The 17,557-nt window shown below is 41.5% G+C and overlaps 1 protein-coding gene across 1 annotated transcript; it reads right to left on the minus strand.

Annotated features, from left to right (window-relative positions):
* Positions 1-11,057: 11,057 nt before the first annotated feature.
* Positions 11,058-16,830, minus strand: CD93 (CD93 molecule). The gene has a single exon (XM_089516368.1). The coding sequence runs from the start codon at positions 16,828-16,830 to the stop codon at positions 15,010-15,012; it is 1,821 nt and encodes a 606-aa protein (XP_089372494.1). The 3' UTR covers positions 11,058-15,009.
* Between the last annotated feature and the right edge of the window lie 727 nt (positions 16,831-17,557).

Consider the following 17,557-nt stretch of genomic DNA (forward strand, 5'->3'; position numbering starts at 1 on the left):
AAGAGTAACGAAAGATAAGGAGTATTACACATGGAAGACTAAGGTAACCAGATATCTAAAAATCTGCTTTGTCTCTGACAATGATCAAAGCAACAGGGAGAGAGTTGTGGCACTCTTAGGATGGCAGCAGGAGAGGCAATAGACTAGGCTATGAAACAAGTCTTGGAAAAACCAGAAAAAATAGCTTTTCATAAAGTATTGATTAGTGGTTCTTCCCTTTTCTTTATCAGAGACCCCCCCCTTGTAATATATTTTGTTGCCCTGGACCCTGGAGACTTAGGGCCCATACAAACAGGCCAAAATAAAACTGCTTTGGGTCACTTTGGAGGTATGCTGTTTAAATGATGCATGCGTCCTAAGAGGCCAGAAGGTGTGCCAAAGTTGTGGTATAGTCCTTAGGACTGGAGTATGGCTTTGGCGCAGCTTCCAGACTCTTAGGACGCATGCATCATTTAAACAGCATACCTCCAAAGTGACCCAAAGCAGCTTTATTCTGGCTTGTCTGTATGGGCCCTAAATTCAAGATTTAAAAACCTAAAGTACCTCAAATACTGTACTTACTACACACCTTGATTTGGGATGGCTGAGGTTGCTTTTTACTCCACAGGCACTCCAGCCACAGGAGAAAGATGCAAGGAGGGCAAGCAAGCTTCCCTGCGAAACACAGCCGCAGCAGTGCCCAGCAGAAAAGGGAGGGAGGGGGCTTTTCTCCCCACTTTTCCAGGCAGCCCTCCCAGGCTCTTACCTCCACTGCACCCAGTGCTTCCACATCTGCCCCAGCTATAGGAGAAAAAGGGAACCCACAGATCCCCTGTGAGGACATTGCAGCCCTTGAGGGACCACAGATTAAGAATGGCTGGTATAAATTAAGAAAGTATCATTCTATAGGAAATCCCTATATGTAAAACAAGCTGTTCTTTTCCACAGTCACACAATAGGTACACACTGTGTCCTGCAGTACTGGGTATGCAGAGCATCATCAGGGGCAGAGATTTAAAGCCTTTTGGGAAGCAGTCTTAATGCTGCTCTTTAGACTACTCTAAATCCAAATTAAAGACTATTCTATTCAGGGAAACCTTCCAAATTTCATCTTGGTTTTTTGACTGTATGTTTCATGACATATTATTTGTATTAATTTGCACTTTAACTTTGTTATAATAATATTTTATTAATTTTATAATCTTGTTTGTAGTTTTAGATTGTGCACTGTAGGCAGGCTTTTGTTTCTATTTTTGGGTTGATTTTTCTCTCCTTTGTAAAGCACTATGATTTTCTAAGCCTAGTTAGTAATTCTAAGCCTAATTAGCAAGAGGGGCAGATTGTGGCGGAGGAGCAAAAGATTGCTCCCTTTCTCATATTTGAAGCCCAGAAAGCTTATCCCTTACAGGGCTGGCAGGTGTCCCTTGTCATAAGGGATGCCCACTGTTTGAGAGTTGTTTGAAGAAAAAATAAACTTGAAGGAAAAAAAGAGAGTTTGGAAGCTTTTCCTCCTAACATATAATGAACAAGATGAAAACAAAGACCATTTTATTTTGGGGTATGGGCCTTTCATAGAGGCAGACATGTGTTATATAAGTTATGAAGCTATTTCTTGATTATCAAGTATGCATGTCGTGGATACTGACCACTCTTTTTTTTGCTATTTTAGAAACCTGACAACATTATGATGTGATCCCAGTAAAAATGGGGAGTGGAGTGCATAGATAGAGTGGAAACTGAATTAAAAATTGACAATAGCATTGCAAGGAATGCAGTTACCATTGTGTACAGGTTTGATCATTAAGGGTCACTTCACCCTTCACAAAACAGTAGTCACATTTACTGTTGATTACATTTGGTGTCACATGTAACAAATTTTTGGCATGCTAATCTCTTACAGGTGTGAAGGGGAAATGTGCACTTCTGAATATGGGTATGCGGGTATGGGTTGAAAGCCATTGACAGTCATGACTCCACAACAGCTGTCTTTGAGTATTTAGTTATGTCCATTTACTATGTGTATCACAAGCATACACCCAAATAGCTGCAACAAATGCAACTGCTGTTGTGAGTTCAGAAATGATTCTTAGGGAAAGTTCTCTGTAACACCTGGCTGACCTTCGTTCTTCTGACCTTCAGTGTTGCAGCTGTTGAATGTGAGACTGACAGAGCTAACTGGAAACTCTTCTGAGACAAGAACATGTGTTTCAGTGCTAGGCCTTCTGTAGCAATAAGAGACACAGAACTTGAGGTTTATCGTATTTGCCTCAGTCTCCTCTTGCACAAGAGTGGAGTGGGGTGTCTATTTTCCAAAATGTCTCATCGTCCTCTGTGATTAAATGGTGCATTCCATATGACACTATCCCTAGTTAGTTAGAGCAGCTTGCGTCAGTTTGTAGAAGTTTGGTAAGTAACGGAATGGCATGCCTCTCTTCTCTGGAAGATGAATTTTGAAGTTTAGGAATCCCCCCCCCCCACTTCTTCAAGGGTGGGGTGGTCTGGAGTGACTCAGAGGAGCTGCAAGGACTGCCAAGGAGTGAAAAGTGAGTACTCCTCCCAGATCCAAGCTAGCAGCCAGCTAGGGAACTGGCATCCACCCAGGACAGTAACTTTCCGCTTCAAGAGCAGTGCTCTTAGCTAAAATGCTGAACAATCAGATGGCTTATCTTAATCTACTTTGGAACAGCATTTCCTATCCAGTGAGGGAATACACCCTCAAATGGTGAAAGGGGTGTGGGTACAAGATGGACTTTTGAGAGCTCATGTGCTGGGCTTCTGGAGGGATGATCTGGCTTCAAATCCCAGTTTAGCTGTGAAGCCCACAATAAGTGGGTAACTTTTAGTCTAATTCACCTCACAGGGTTCTTCTGAGGATAAAATAGGATTGACCCATGTATGTCGGGCTTCTTATATGGAGTGAAGAAACCACGATAGGCAATGATAATCCATGTTTCATTTTCCCTGTACAGTTTCAGACAATCTCTAGGATGCTCCTATTATAGCTTTTGCCTTCCTGTGTTTATCTAGACAGTGCTATCCATCTCCTCATCTCTTACCAATCTGTGCAATCTAAGTGGCTGTTTGAACTGTGTCTTGCTTTGATTTCCTGGTGCTGGGAAAGAGTATGCACACATCCGTGCAGGTACATGCATCTTTAGATCTTTTCTTACCTGATGCTCATGATGCACTGCAGCTTGAGTCTGTCCAACACAACGAAATGCTGATTCTTCATACAAATAGGAATGTGATCATGCAACAAATGTCCACTGCCTTCATTTGCTGGAAGAATGGGGAACCTGTGCTTCTGAAATAGCTACTGGACTATAACTCCCATCATCTTTCACCATGACCATTCTGGAAGAGGCTGAGAGAGTCCAACAAATTCTGGAAGACCACCTGCTCCTTAGCCTTAATCTAAATTACTGTTTCTTCATCTTTCTCTTCTGCAGCCTTATGGTCCACAATGTATGGTTTCATGGCATTGATTGCCCTTTTGCCTTAGCATGATGAGGAAGAGCTGGAAGACAGGAGCTCTACGTTTCAGTACCCATCATTTTCATGGAATGAATTTATCAGTAGTGGACAGTAGATATGGTAACTAAATAGAACCTACATGTAAAAAGGCAGTATATCCCTGAAGACCAACCACTGGGTACAGGCAATAAAGGAAGGCCATACCTTCATCTTCTACTGGCAGCCTATGTGGCTGACCACTGCTAAAAAAAATCAGGACTAAACCAATCTTGATCTGATACAGCTAGATAAATCTTGCATTCTTAAAGCATTTCCTCAGCATCAAAAATAAATGGCAACATTCTCCAGCTTTGGTATTTGCTTCCCTGGTGTCCACCAAAGGTTAAATACTTCCCATATGCAAGTTATTTCAAAGTGAGTATATGGAAGGGGCATTTTAGCAGAGAGGGGGAAAGGGAGTGGGAAAGAAGGGAGAGATCGACTTAAGCCACAGTAGAGAACAGTCAAATAGTGAAGACAACATACTGTTTGCATTCGGACAATCATATCTCTTCAGTTCATTAAGTCAGGGAGACGAAGATTAATTAGAGACTACCTGAGTTAACTGGTAGCTCTCTTTTACCAGTTCACATAAAAGCACCTTGGACAGCCCCTTAAAAATCTAGAAGGAGAACCAGAGGAGAGTCCCATATCATGAAGTAATTTTACTGGCGAACAAAGATAAATTGGATTTAGGAAGTGATTACAGTCCCACAATTCTCACCTTTTAGCACAGTCTGCTCTTGTAGTAGTGAAAGTTGATGGTACCCAGGTCAGTGAAGCTGAGAGTCTCCTCTGATTCTCCTTCCAGATTTTAAAGGGTCTGTCCAAGGTGCTGAAACTTTTGCGAAAGGGATAAGGTGACCACAAGTCACAATTGCTCAGCCTCAGAGGAAGGTAGAGAAAGGCAAATGCCCTTTGATCCAATCTTGCCAAGAAACCCCATGATATGTTCAACTTAGAGTCACCATGTGTTGACAATGGCTTGAAGATCCAAAACAACAACAACAATATGGTGAGAGATGTGCACAAAGGACAAGCCAGGCCTGTATTCATGGTATTGTTTTGCAATCTGCCCATGTTCCTGGGCCCAATCAACAATAAAGACACTTCTATTGCTGTTATTCAGAATTTGGTACTGGCAAATAAGTCCCTTCCTTCTTCCCACTGTCCCCTGACACGATATGTTTCAAATGTAGTTTCATTTTAGAGACATAGCTGTGTTGGTCTGGAATAGTATTGTGCAATGGAATCTTTGAGACTAACTGTGTGAAAGCATCTAAAAAAGGAAACCAAGACTATGAAAGCTCATGCTACAACTTAAGACGTATCTCTTCCGGCGAGCTTACCTAGCTGGCCTTGTGTAGGAGATATTGCTCCACTTCTCTGATCATTGCACAATTTTATTGCTATTTGACGACGAGTTAGTTTTTAATTAAATTATTGTTGTTATTGTATTTTATTGATGTGTTTTGTATGTGTTTTATTGGTTTGTAATCCTGCCTCAATTCATCTGGGAGAGGCGGGAAAATATAAATAATAATAATTATTATTATTATTATTATTATTTCACTCAGTTAGTCTCAAAGGCACTACAAGACCCCCTTGCATACTGTAATTTCATTTTATGCATTCTAATTAATGTTTTGATTGTCAGTAAAAGAAAATGTCTGTATAGATCCTTTTGTTACATTCAGCTCTTTGGTTGTTTGGCTGGCTGGTTTAAGTCTATTGGCTGCCCTTCCTTGCCAGGGCACTGACAAGCATGGTATACAGTCCATCCCTTCCCAAAAACCACAGGGCCTGAAATCTGCATATGCTCTCATCAGGAGAGCCAATGTGGTGTAGTGGTTTGAGACTTGGACTACAACTCTGGGATCAGGGTTTGGTTCCCTGCTTGGCCATGGAAACCCAATGGGTGAATTTGGGTGAGTCACACACTCTCGGCCCCAGAAAACCCCATGATAGGTATGCCTCAAGGTTGCAAAAAGTTGGAAACTACTTGAAGGCACACAACAACGTAGATCATTATACATGCATCCAAGAGCACCGGCATCCCGTGCTTTGGGTAGGTGCTGCCAATTACTACTTGGGAGAAGGGGCAGCTATTTGGGATTCAGTGTGGATGCTCTAAATAAAAGACACACATACACACAGGAGGCTCTGTTCAAGGGGAGGGGTGCTGTGGCCTCCAATGTTTATCTGAGATCTGGTTTCATTGCTCCAGGGAGCAGCCACAATGGACCCCAAATGAAAGACACTGACACCCCCCCCCCCCGCCAGCAACAGCCACTGCTGGGGGGAGCAATTGCTGGGGGTGGGGGCAATGCTGCAACTCCAGATAGCTGTTTGGGATCTTGCACAGCCACAGGGCAAGAAAGAAAGGACACTTCTCCAGCCCCACACTGGTGTATACCCCCCTTTGAAGTGTCACCCGGTGAGGTCCACACCTTGCATGACACTGCCCAAGAGTTGTAGGAGATACCAGAAGCAAAGATAGCTTCTTATATCTATTTAATAGCTTCTCATATCTATAAGGAAATTCATAGAATGAAGACCAATTCAGGGATTCATATCTAGGATTTTCAAGTAGTTTCAAGTGCCAGTAGGAAGTAATCTGGTGGCTTCTTTTCCTAGGAAAAAGCAGGTTTAAAGGAGAGCTACCTTTCCTTACTTACTCCTCTTCTGTTACAAATACCTGCAGACTGCTTTCTTCACACTCATTACTCCACAGTCATAGGCATATTTAGCTTCTCAAAATATTTATCTGGAACTGAAGATGGAGACGAGTGTAAGAAGTAACACAGAGGAAGTGACAGGAGAATGATTAAGCACAGCCTTTCTGCTGCTGTTTTTCCTGCCAAAATTAGCTCTACGCAAAACTGCTTCTTCCGAGAAGAAACGGCTGTCAGTGTTCTAATATATTTTCATATACAGCATATTGTTTGGCCTTCAATAATTCAAGGAATGACTGGATTATAATTTGCTAGGCAGTTCCACAATGAGAGAGTACACATGGAAATGTCATCCCAGGCTAGAATTTAAGTCTTTTCACCAGCAACTGAAAACATTCTTGTGCCACTAGGCTTTTAGAAATGGGAATGGCTTTTAATGATGTGCTGTTTTATGGTAAATAATTGAGTTTTTTTAATTTAAAAAAGTTTAATATTTTAACTTTATAATTTTTAATTGCTTTTAAAATAACTTGTATATTTATATACTTATCTAAGTTTTGTACAAGATTGTTTTTAAATAACGTTGTTAGCTTTCTGGAGTTCCCTTTATTGGGAGATTAGTTTTTGCTGTTGTGTGCCTTCAAGTCGTTGCTGACCAATGGTGATCCTAAGGTGAACCTAGGTAGGATATAAATGACAACAAGAGGAGGAGGAAAGAAGTGTATTGTATCCTTCAGGGAGACAGGGACAGGAAGCTGAACTGATTTGACAAGGGTGTTGTTTCCTAAGAGGATTTCCAAGAAAATCTCCAATGAAGAGGCAAAAACCTTTGCTCTGGGAGTTTAAGGATCAAACCATGCTCCAAGTTCACTGATGCATCTGCAGATAGTGCACCAGGTACTGCACATCTGGATCTTCCTTCTTCAACCCAATACCCTGGACTACAACTTCCATCATCCCCAACCAGTGTGGGAATTGTATTCCAAAACATATAGAGTGCACAGATTTCAAGAAGGATGCTGCAGACTAACAGAAGGCTCATCATAGTCATGTTTCAGTGTTTCACTTTAATCACACATTTCAAATGCGCCAAGCATTCATCATCTCAGGAATTTTTCATTAGTCCTGCAAGACAGAATTATTGCCTCTAAACTGCAGTTTAGGAATGAATTTGAGGCCAAGAGAATCATATGACTTGCTTAAGTGACTGAGTGGCAGGGATGCGATTTGAAACCATATCTCCTTAGCTTCACATGCTTAACCCTGTGAGTCCACTGTCTGCTTCTGCTCTGTAACTGTTCTTTTTCCACTTCACTCAAGCTCTTGTTTTGTTTTGTTGTTGTCATGTGGATAAAATGACTGGAGGAGGCGGGATAAAGAAGTGTATTATATCTTCCAGGATAGAGACAGACAAGATACAATGCATGTGTGACAGTAATCCTTTTCTAATTATGTTATATTATTATAACATTAAATCATTATTATGTTAACTATTGTAACATTTAATTCAACATTTCCATCTGTTTCACAATGTATTTGTGTAGTTGCTTTGGTAGCTGCTTTGAGCTACTTGTCAACTTATGGCGACACCATGCATTCCATTGGGTTTTCTTAGGCAAGGAATATTCAGATGTGGTTTTACCAGTTTCTTCCTCTGAAATATTGCTCACATCACCTGGTATTCCTTGGTGGTCCCCCATCCAAGTACTAACAAGACCTGGCCCTGCTTAGCTGCAAAGATTACTGAGGCTGGCTCATATATGTATATGTAAATGTATATGTATCTCCCCAGGATATATACCAAAGACCTAACTTTTCTTTCCTTCTGCACAGGGGTAGCCTAATGTCAGGTCATTGCAACCCCCACTGCTTTCCTGCTAGGAAAAAAAAACAGTCCAAGTCTCAGTGGTCTTCAGACTGAAGAATTGAAAGAAAGCATGTGCTGGTCCATTTCTTTGCCAAAACACTAAAATCAGTCAGCTCCAGGTTTGGGTGGAGAGGCATTGATTCAGGGCAAAGTGTCCCATGGTGTGCCCTCTCCTCTGTCAGTGGGCCTGTCTGGCTCCTTGAAACTATGAATCCCAGTGGCCATCCACCTTGGTGATAATGGGAGCTAGAGTCCAAAAAGGAACTTTTCCATGCTCTGGTCAACTGTTATGTCTTTTAATTTCCCTCAAAGGCCCAGTATGCTAGTACCTTCAGGATATAATGGGTGAATATTCCAACTGTTTGGGACTGCTCAGAATGATGTGCCAGATGTTATTTTCATTTTGTGGCTTAAGGGGCCCAAAGGAGGTATCAGCAGTGGATCCTGGCAGTAAGATTCTTGAGTGTGTGTTTATAGGGTAGGAAGGTTATATACCCCCAACCCTGTCTTGCATTCTGCTGTAAGCCAACTTGGATGTCATTTGATTGAAAAAGAGAACATGTGTTTTCAAAATAACATATGAACATGTCCACACACTCGTGTACAGGACCAGACTGTGCCCATTGAAGAGGAAGGGGTTGAGGTTTGGTACTCCTTAGCTCCCAATCCCCATAAATAAATTTAAGACAAAGGATGACTATTCTGGAATGTGTTTGGGTTTCCTTAGGGAGCTTGGAGGAAAGGCCCATGGTAGAAAACATTCAAAGGAACAAGATACAGTATTAAAATTGCTGGACAATGAAGGTTTGCTAATGCTGACAGAGATAAATCATTGGTAGGGATGTCATCTTGAGAACTGTAATTTAATAATATAAACTCAGGCATGAATCCTGTTAGGACACTATGCTAGTGTAAAAATAGTTATGCAAACAGTTGCACTTTCTCAGAGGTTGCATAAATGTTGCCGCTAGTGTGCAGACAAGTGTTTTGCAAGCACACATTAGCCCTACACCCCAAGTTCCACCCAGGCTGCACATATGGTATTTAATGGGGGCGCAGTGGTTAAATGCCTGTACTGCAGCCATTCACTCAAAACCACAAGGTTGCGAGTTCAAGACCAGCAAAAGGGCCCAAGTTCGACTCAGGCTTGCATCCTTCTGAGGTCGCTAAAATGAGTACCCAAACTGTTGGGGGCAAATTAGCTTACTTGCTAATTAGCTTACTTGCTGTTCACCGCTATGATCTTTGGAATAGCGGTATATAAATAAAACAAATTATTAAATTAATTATTAAACCACACAGCCCATAACCTCGAACTGAGTCCAGTCTATTTACACAACATCAGGACCCAATTCAGAGTTTCAACCCCTTGTCCCAAAAACTTACCTTTTGCTCCAAGTTTTCTGGAAAACCCAGAGGAAAACATCTAGAGACAGGTGGTTCCTTGTCTCTCAGTATTCGTACCAAGTTGCTCTGTGGACGTGAATCACTGGGGAGAGGGCAGTGTGTTATGCAAATTGGTGTGCATTTTTGCGCCTTTGAATCAACATTCAGTTGTCTTCATTTCTCCTGAGCTTATTTTTCCCTGCTCTATACATTTTCTGTCAGCCACATACAACACCATTATTATTATTAGTCGTAGTAGTAGTATGGCTTTCAATCAAAGGAGGAAGACATATGCACTTCTGCATCTATTCCGTCTGGTGCTGTCATCATGTGCAGTCTCTGGCTAGCAAAAAAAGCTTTGGAGTACCGCATGGCTTTTGTTGCAAGCCACAATCATGGCTTTAGATAAGTGTTTGAACAAAACTGTAGTGTTCATCTTTTCTTTCAGAACAATAAAGCATATAAAACTTTCATTGGTATTCTGAAAAACAACCCATGAACTATCCCTCCCCCTCCCCTCCTGACAGATTACCGCTGTACTTTTCTCCGGTTACCTATTGTTTGGATCTCTTTGGTTATTCTATGCTGCAAAGTATCTTGTGAACAGGAGCTTAATTCATCTCTTCTCCATTTCCCCCTCTTGAAATCTTGAAAAACCAAGGCAGGCTTTTAATATAATTAGCCCCCTCTTCACCCTGGCAATGTGTGAGAGAAGAAATAGTGTATAACTGGGGAGAGGAAGATGCAGTAATGTGAGAACCATTTGCATTTTCCTCCACAGCTAGAGAGCTTTAGCTATTTGAATGCCCATCACCTTCAGGTGAGGGGGTAAAGAAAGAGGAGGCAGAGTACCAGTTTCACATGGCCTGTTTCCGTCTGAAAAAAATATTTAAAATGCTGTAAAATGCCAAGGAGAATAAGCAAACTCAATGAAAGAACTAGAAAATATTCTAAAATGCAAAGATATAAAACTGAACACAAAAGTCAGAATCATGCAAGCCATTGTGAGAGCTGGACAATAAAGAATGAAGAGAGGATGAAAATCAATTTATCTGAGATGTGATGCTGGAGAAGAGTGCCAAGGATTTTCTGGACAGTCAAAAGGACAAACAAAGGATCCTAGAGCAGATCAGGCCAGATATCTTCCTGGAAGCCAAGATGACAAAACTGAGGCTGTCATGCTTCAGACACATCATGAGAAGGCACAACTCATTGGTGGAAATAATAATGCTAGGAAAGGTGAAGCAGAAAGAGAGGAAGGCCACATGCTAGATGGGCTCTATTAGGAAGGTTTTGCAGAAAGTAAGCAGAGCAGTGGAGGACAGGGAGTTTCAAAGATGTCTCATCCACAGGGTCACCATGGGTTGAGATCAACTTAAGAGCAATTAATAACAACAAATATGCACATAAAACCAAATAAATCTGTTAGCAGTAATGCCCATCCACCAGCCCACTGCCAAAATCCACTGCCATGTAAAGGCATCCAAAGTGGACATTGACATGATTGATAATGCTCATCCTTCTGGATATTACAATAAAAAGTATGATTCCTTTTTCTTTGGAGTTTGAGGATTTTTTCTCCCCCTCCCTCCCCCCCAATAGGGCAAATATGTTCAAAACAGGTATAGCCAGATCACATTTTATTTGTACTCTACCAGGATAATTTTCATCATACAGACCGACCCCTGGACTTGTCTGAGGTCAGAACAAGACCGGGTGGCAGAAAATTCCAGGAGTATTCTGGCAAGTGTAGACAGACCCCAGGAAAGATAAATTGCTAGCCATAAATAACAACAGAAGATAAAAACAAGAAGAAGAAGAAACAGAAAGAGGCCAACTTATAAAAATCAGCTCTAACTCAAGAGAGAATCAGTAAGGTAAGCTGTTTAATAACTCATGAGAGCAGAATGGACTTCACCTGATTCCTCAGAGATTACCTTTATTTATATATTTAAATATTTATTTCATTAATTTTGTATTTGCATAGCTTTCCCATAACACTTTGGACACCGCTGCAGGAAAAATCCTTTACCCACTTGTCTGACTTCTGAAAACAGAAGCACCAGTCTTCTTCATATACACACCATATCAAGGTGCTACATATACACAAGGATGAATCCATACAATCCTTTCACTATACAATTGTAGCACCATACATGGCTGTATTCTATGGATTTCTGGGATGTGCAGTTTGGCCAGAAGCATTAGAGGATCTCTCTGGCAATTAAAGAGAAATCAGAATGCTTCCTGATAATTATACAAAAAGAAGATGAAGACACCTGTTTAAAACATTCAGGCAGTTGGATTTCTAATTTTTCCTTACTACTTCCTTGATGTTGTAACAGGCCCACCAGAGAGGAAAACCAGGAAGAAAATGTTTTCCTATACTTATTAAACAACAGGATGTTGCTGGAGGATCATGGCAAACCTTATTGTAGCTAAACACACCTGTAGCAACTTGGGACATATGGTGCAGGTTATGTTAAACAATTTTAATTGATGTTAAAGCAAGGATTAACCATGTGCTTAATTCCCTGTTGTTGAAAGCAATTGATCATCATCAAAGTGCTTAATTGTGGAGGATCTTGGCCAGAGCTGATTACAATCTATACTTTAAAATAAAATGGGCAAATATAGTCTAATTATACTAATACTCACTTGAGAAAATGCATAATTTTGTAGTTAAATTGTTTATAGAAAGATTTCTGCTCAGAGGAAAATCTGAGAAAACATCTGCCAACAAGTTACTAAAACTGTCATTACTATACAAGGCTCCACTATCATATATACTTAGTTCCATAACAAAACATGTGTCTGTAAAGACTTTCTTCCCCCAGGAGCAAATTGGAGACATTCATAATAAATTCTTCTCATTCAAATGTTAATGTATATGCTTTAGAATGTGGATTCATATCACGGCATTCACATACTCCTCTATGGAATTTAAGATCACTATCTTCTCTGAAGATGTAGCCAGATTTTATGGACAATTGTTTAGCTACAAAGAGAGGCCTAACTACACTAGTGGATTTCCCTTGTTATATTTGCACCTCAGTCACTGATAGGGCATCAGATACACTCATTTAACTCTTCTCCTAGTGGTATTTTTGCCAAAATATTCCTTAAAATATCTGAACACAGAAAACCAGGAAATTCTTTTGTAGCCAAGAAAAATGACATATTTTTGAAAGTTTTAAGTGGTGTATACTTCCAATTTATAAACAAAAGCAATGGTGAACTTAACTTTTGTAACATAAAAAGTAAACAAGCAAACAGGAATTACAATTGTAGAAATACTTAATAGCCCACTATATCATTTACCAAAGCCAGCATAACAAAAGTCTTGTTGAGACATTCAAAAACTCAGTCAGAATACACATGTGTGTGGGGCAGGAAGGATCTCACCGAGCAACTTACATGTATTGAACAGACAGGCTGTTTACAACTCCAGTTGTACACACAGTTGTTCCATGTGTTTGGGAACCAGAGTTTGGAAAAGTTACATTCGGGAATACGATTACCAAATGCCTAAGCCAGTTCTGGGAGTTATGGTCTCAAAAGCAACTTCCCTGTCTTCTGACAAGAAACCTGCAAAAAGCTGAATACCCCAATTGCATGTGCAGATTTTACGGGCATACAAATCTGTTCAGACCTGCTGAGTTCACATTAAGTCTGTGAGTGCTGATAGTAAATGCGGTTTCAGACTCTTCTATGGGCATTCAGTCTACACAATGCTGAAGGCTTAAGAAAGGTGTGTGTGTGAGCCCATAAACAACAATTTGCAAAGTTCGTACTTGCATGAAGTATCATGGTAAACAGCAACACAAGTCCCTCCTGGGCTTAGTCCCAACTTTCATGTTGTCCTATGTGGAACAATGCCCAAGAATCGGCACCACCTGATTTTGAAGCAAAGAGGTGAGAAACATTTGTAGTCTCAAGCAGTAATCCATGAGGCATTGCTCCTTTAAATGAAGAGACTAGACTGTGATCTTACAGCCCTGCTCCATGTTAAGTTTGTCAAACGTGTTGATTTCATAGTTCAGTCAAGTGTAAATAAATGAATCATCTCATTTTTTTAGTCTCCCATGTCCACCCATCCCAGTGTTGACCACACAGCTGGACAAGCCTATTGTTTAAAGAATAATGAATACCACATTTAAAAAAAAGAAAAAGAAATACAAAACTAAATATACAAATAGATGATGCAAATCCAAACCTTTGCTGCTGAGAAAATACTGCCATAGAAGCCTAAGCGTGAAATAAACACATTTTACTCCAAACTGAACAACCCTTACTACAACAAATCTCAAAGTCACTTGTTTCCAAGGTTGCTGTTTTCTATCTATTGTTCCCCAGAATTCCCTCCCTCCAGGTGCCCAGTCAGCAGTCATAGAATAAACTGGTTCCTATTAATCTTACATGATCCCTACATCTTACAGTCTCCACTCACACACATGGGTCCTGATATGTACATGAAAAACAGAGGCAATTCTGGCTTACTGCAGATGCTGCACCTGCAAGTAGAACTGAGTAATTTTGGTCTACTCTATTAAATCAAGTACAACCAATTTATGGGCCAACTGAACTACAGCTGTCTGATTTAAATCTGCCTAAATGCATCCAAGCTGCCCTTTTGCAAGCTACCTCCTGATGGACCACACAACTCTTGTAAACATGAGTTTGGAAAATAAATATAACGCTTTAAGGGTAGCATGGGCAGTTTGAGGGAGACCTGCTGTCTCTGAGGAAATTATCGCACAAGGCTCAAAAAGTGGAATAGAAGTGGAATAGAAGGTGGAACCTTATCAAATGATGTCAGGGAAGCATTTCCAGGTAGTGTGTGACTGTTTTTGTTTGACATCTGATATTTGACCTGATGCCTGTTATTTGATGTTTTTAACCTGTTGTTTGCTTATTTTATTAGCTTGTATTACTATCTACTGTTACATGCATTTGTTCTTTTTAGATTGTACACCACTGGCAGGTTTTATTCGTATCGATTTTGTCCTGTGCAACTCCCATTAGATCTAGTAAGGAGTGCTGAGATCTGTAGTCTAACAACATCTGGAGGGTTGTGTGATTCCAACCACTGATGTGTGCAAATAAATGTGTATGTGCTGCTTTTAAAATACGGTTAAAGATCCCACCTGATGCACAAACAAAGGAAAGGGGAAACTAATCCTTCCTTCCACTGGCCCTTTTTTGCATGCTTCAGACAGCTCCCACAATCAAAAGAAAATTTGCAGGTATTACTTTTTCCTCCTTAATGGTTTTACTGAAGTAAGAAAATACATGGGAAAAGCTAGGGAAGGTTGATTACAAGTAGAAGACAGTTATCAAGACCCCAATAAAATTCCATATCTGAGGCTATGCAGAATTATGTGTCTGTAAAGTGAAGACCCTGTTCTGGTTGGTCTTTGATTCCTATTTCTGTCTCCATCATCAGAGTTTAGGTGGCACCAGAGTTATTGTCCTTACCAAGTGCCATATAAAAATGTTCTTGGTGTCCTCATTCTTTTCTGTCTTCAGGTTTCATATATCCCATCTCCTTCCTCTCTGCTGATTGTAATGGGTACAACAAAAATACAGTTATAAGTATTTGTTGCTCCGTGCCTTTGTCTCCTCCTGATCTGGCACCCAAGAGTAGTTGTCAGCAGCATTCTTAGACTTTTTCTTGGCTTCCTTGGCTTTCATTTTTCTGTAGGTCACCCCACTTAGAACAAAAGCCAACAGTAACAAGACAGCCACACCACCCAAAGTGTAATATAGAAGTTGCTTGGATCCACCACTGTTATTGTCTGTGTGACCATCTTTGACATGATCTTGGACATCTAGTGGACTGCTGAACACACTTGGCTGGAGGGTAGATTCCTGGGATTCAAGGTCTCTTTCCTCTTTAGCCTGAATAGAAGAGGTTGCTTGCAAGGCTGGTGTCTTTGAAGCAGGAAGATTGCTTTCTGGATTTACTAGTTCTTGTTTCTGGGTCGCTGGAGAGGACGTGCTGCTGTTGGTGATGTCTGGATAGCAAGAGATCTCATTGGGTGCCAGAATCCAACCAGGCCTGCAAGAGCACCGATAGCTTCCTGGCTGGTTGATGCACATGTGCTCACAAAGTTCTTCCTGGCACTCATCAATATCTAGACAAGAAGAACTATTGATCCCCTCCAGCTGGTAGCCAGTCTGGCAAGAACAAAGGAAGGAACCCTGTGTGTTTACACAAACCTGGTCACATGATGTGAGTGTGGCACACTCATCAATGTCCTGGCATGTCTGGCTATTGGGCTCAGCCAGCTTATAGCCTTGGTGGCAGCGGCACATGAAACTGCCAATTGTGTTCACACAGATCTGTTCACAAGGACTGAGGGGAGCCCTGCATTCATCCACATCCATGCAGCTCCGCCCATCCTCAGCCAGTATGTAGCCCACAGAGCAATGGCATGTAAAGCCACCAGGGTGTGGTGAGCACTGCTCCTGACATGGACTGGAGCTGCAGTAGTCCACACGAATGCAAGAAAGACGGTCCCCTCCAAGCTGGTAGCCTGAGCGGCAAGAGCATTCAAACAAGCCCCCACCCTGGTCTAAGCAGTCATGTTCACAACCCCCATTGCTATAGCTACAACCATAAGTGGGCGAGGCACAAAACGGCCCTGGGCTGCTCCATTCAGAAATATTGCTGTTTGGTTTGGGCTTGCACACAAGGAAAACATTACTAATCTCCTCTCCCTCAAGGCCACAGACCACTTCAACTGTGGAACCAAAGGGCACTGCTACAAGGGAAGCCGTAGTGACGCCAAAAGGGGTGGTGTATCTGGCAATGCCGGGCCCAGCCAGAACAAGTGGCCGGCACATGCCTTGGAAGCTGAACTTGCACAAGTAGCCATTGGTAGCACGACTGCACACATTATCTGCCCAGGCCAGTTCCTGAGATGAGGAGGGAGTCCCCTGAAGGCTGACACACCTATTTGTCGTGCATGTTTCCCGAGGCTCCCATCCCCAGTTAGAGTACTTGGTTTCCGTGCCTCCTGTCACCCAGACAAAGCCCTTCAGGGGTTGATGATGTTGGTAGCATTTGCCCTTCTCTCGGTGGAGCCCAATCCACAGTCTTACCTCCACATCTGTGCCAACTCTGTCCTGAGGTATCTTTCTCAGTAGCTGCCGGACAATCACTGCCTCCTCTTGGCTCTTCAGGGTCATCAGGTTGCCCCCATTGTCTCTGCACATTTGCTGAGCATCTGTCCAGTGGTGCTTCCCTAGGTTCAGTGTATAGCAAGCAGTTCCAGCACACAAGACTTCCTCCTCTTCACTTGGCTGGGCCATCAGTGCCACAAGAAGCAGCACCGGCCAGAAGATCTGAAGGTGATTCTCCATCTTGCAAGAGCGAAGGAGCAGTGAACTTGGTGATCTCTGCATTGCAGACTCACATTGAATAAGAAAGACTTTAAAAACACATGTTAAGACAATGGAACAGAGGCTGTTTGCCTCCCATATCCCTTCTGCTCAGCGGTTGGGTCCATGTGCATCCTGTCTTGTTGTGACTCTTATTTGTCACCGGAGACTTAAGTTTCCTGAGAAAGCTGGTATTGTTAACTGCAGTCCTAGATATCCAATTTGGTTTAACCTCTCATTATTGCAAACATCCTTCTTTTTATACTCTCTTTCAGATTTCTTATTTTTAACCTTGTCCTTTTCCTTCACATGAGAATCTTTCAGGAATGTTCCTTCCCTTCTTTTTTAAAAAAGTAGTAAAACATAATTCAGCCTTTAAAAATCCAAATAGGGCCTTCCATTTTTCAAGCAGGCACTGCATTTTTTTCATCAACAACAACAACAACAAAAAACTCTCAAAACACTATGTGATCTGGAGATAAGTTGCCCCACAATTCTGCATTTCTTTTGCAGAAGAAAAAACATAGCATAGCTCCTTTGCAATATGAATCTCACATTTTTATATCTTTAAATAGATGCAGAAGCCCTGAAATAGAAACTGGGCCGTGGGAATGTTTAAGCTTTAATAACTGAGCCAAGTTTTCAAAGGGTTCTGAATCTATTAGTACACAGTGTAATGCCCTGCTTGAGCCAAAGCTGACAGGCCTGCATTTTTGCTGAAGGGTCTAACAAGTTTAGCATTTCATCCTAT

Source organism: Sceloporus occidentalis, unplaced genomic scaffold, assembly GCF_023333645.1.
Source record: "Sceloporus occidentalis isolate IW3139 unplaced genomic scaffold, rSceOcc1.0.p SCAF_3, whole genome shotgun sequence".
Lineage (NCBI taxonomy): Eukaryota > Metazoa > Chordata > Lepidosauria > Squamata > Phrynosomatidae > Sceloporus > Sceloporus occidentalis.

Excerpts from the sequence above, each read along its gene's own strand:
- CD93 (XM_089516368.1), bottom strand. The coding sequence starts at position 16,830 with ATGCAGAGATCACCAAGTTCACTGCTCCTTCGCTCTTGCAAGATGGAG.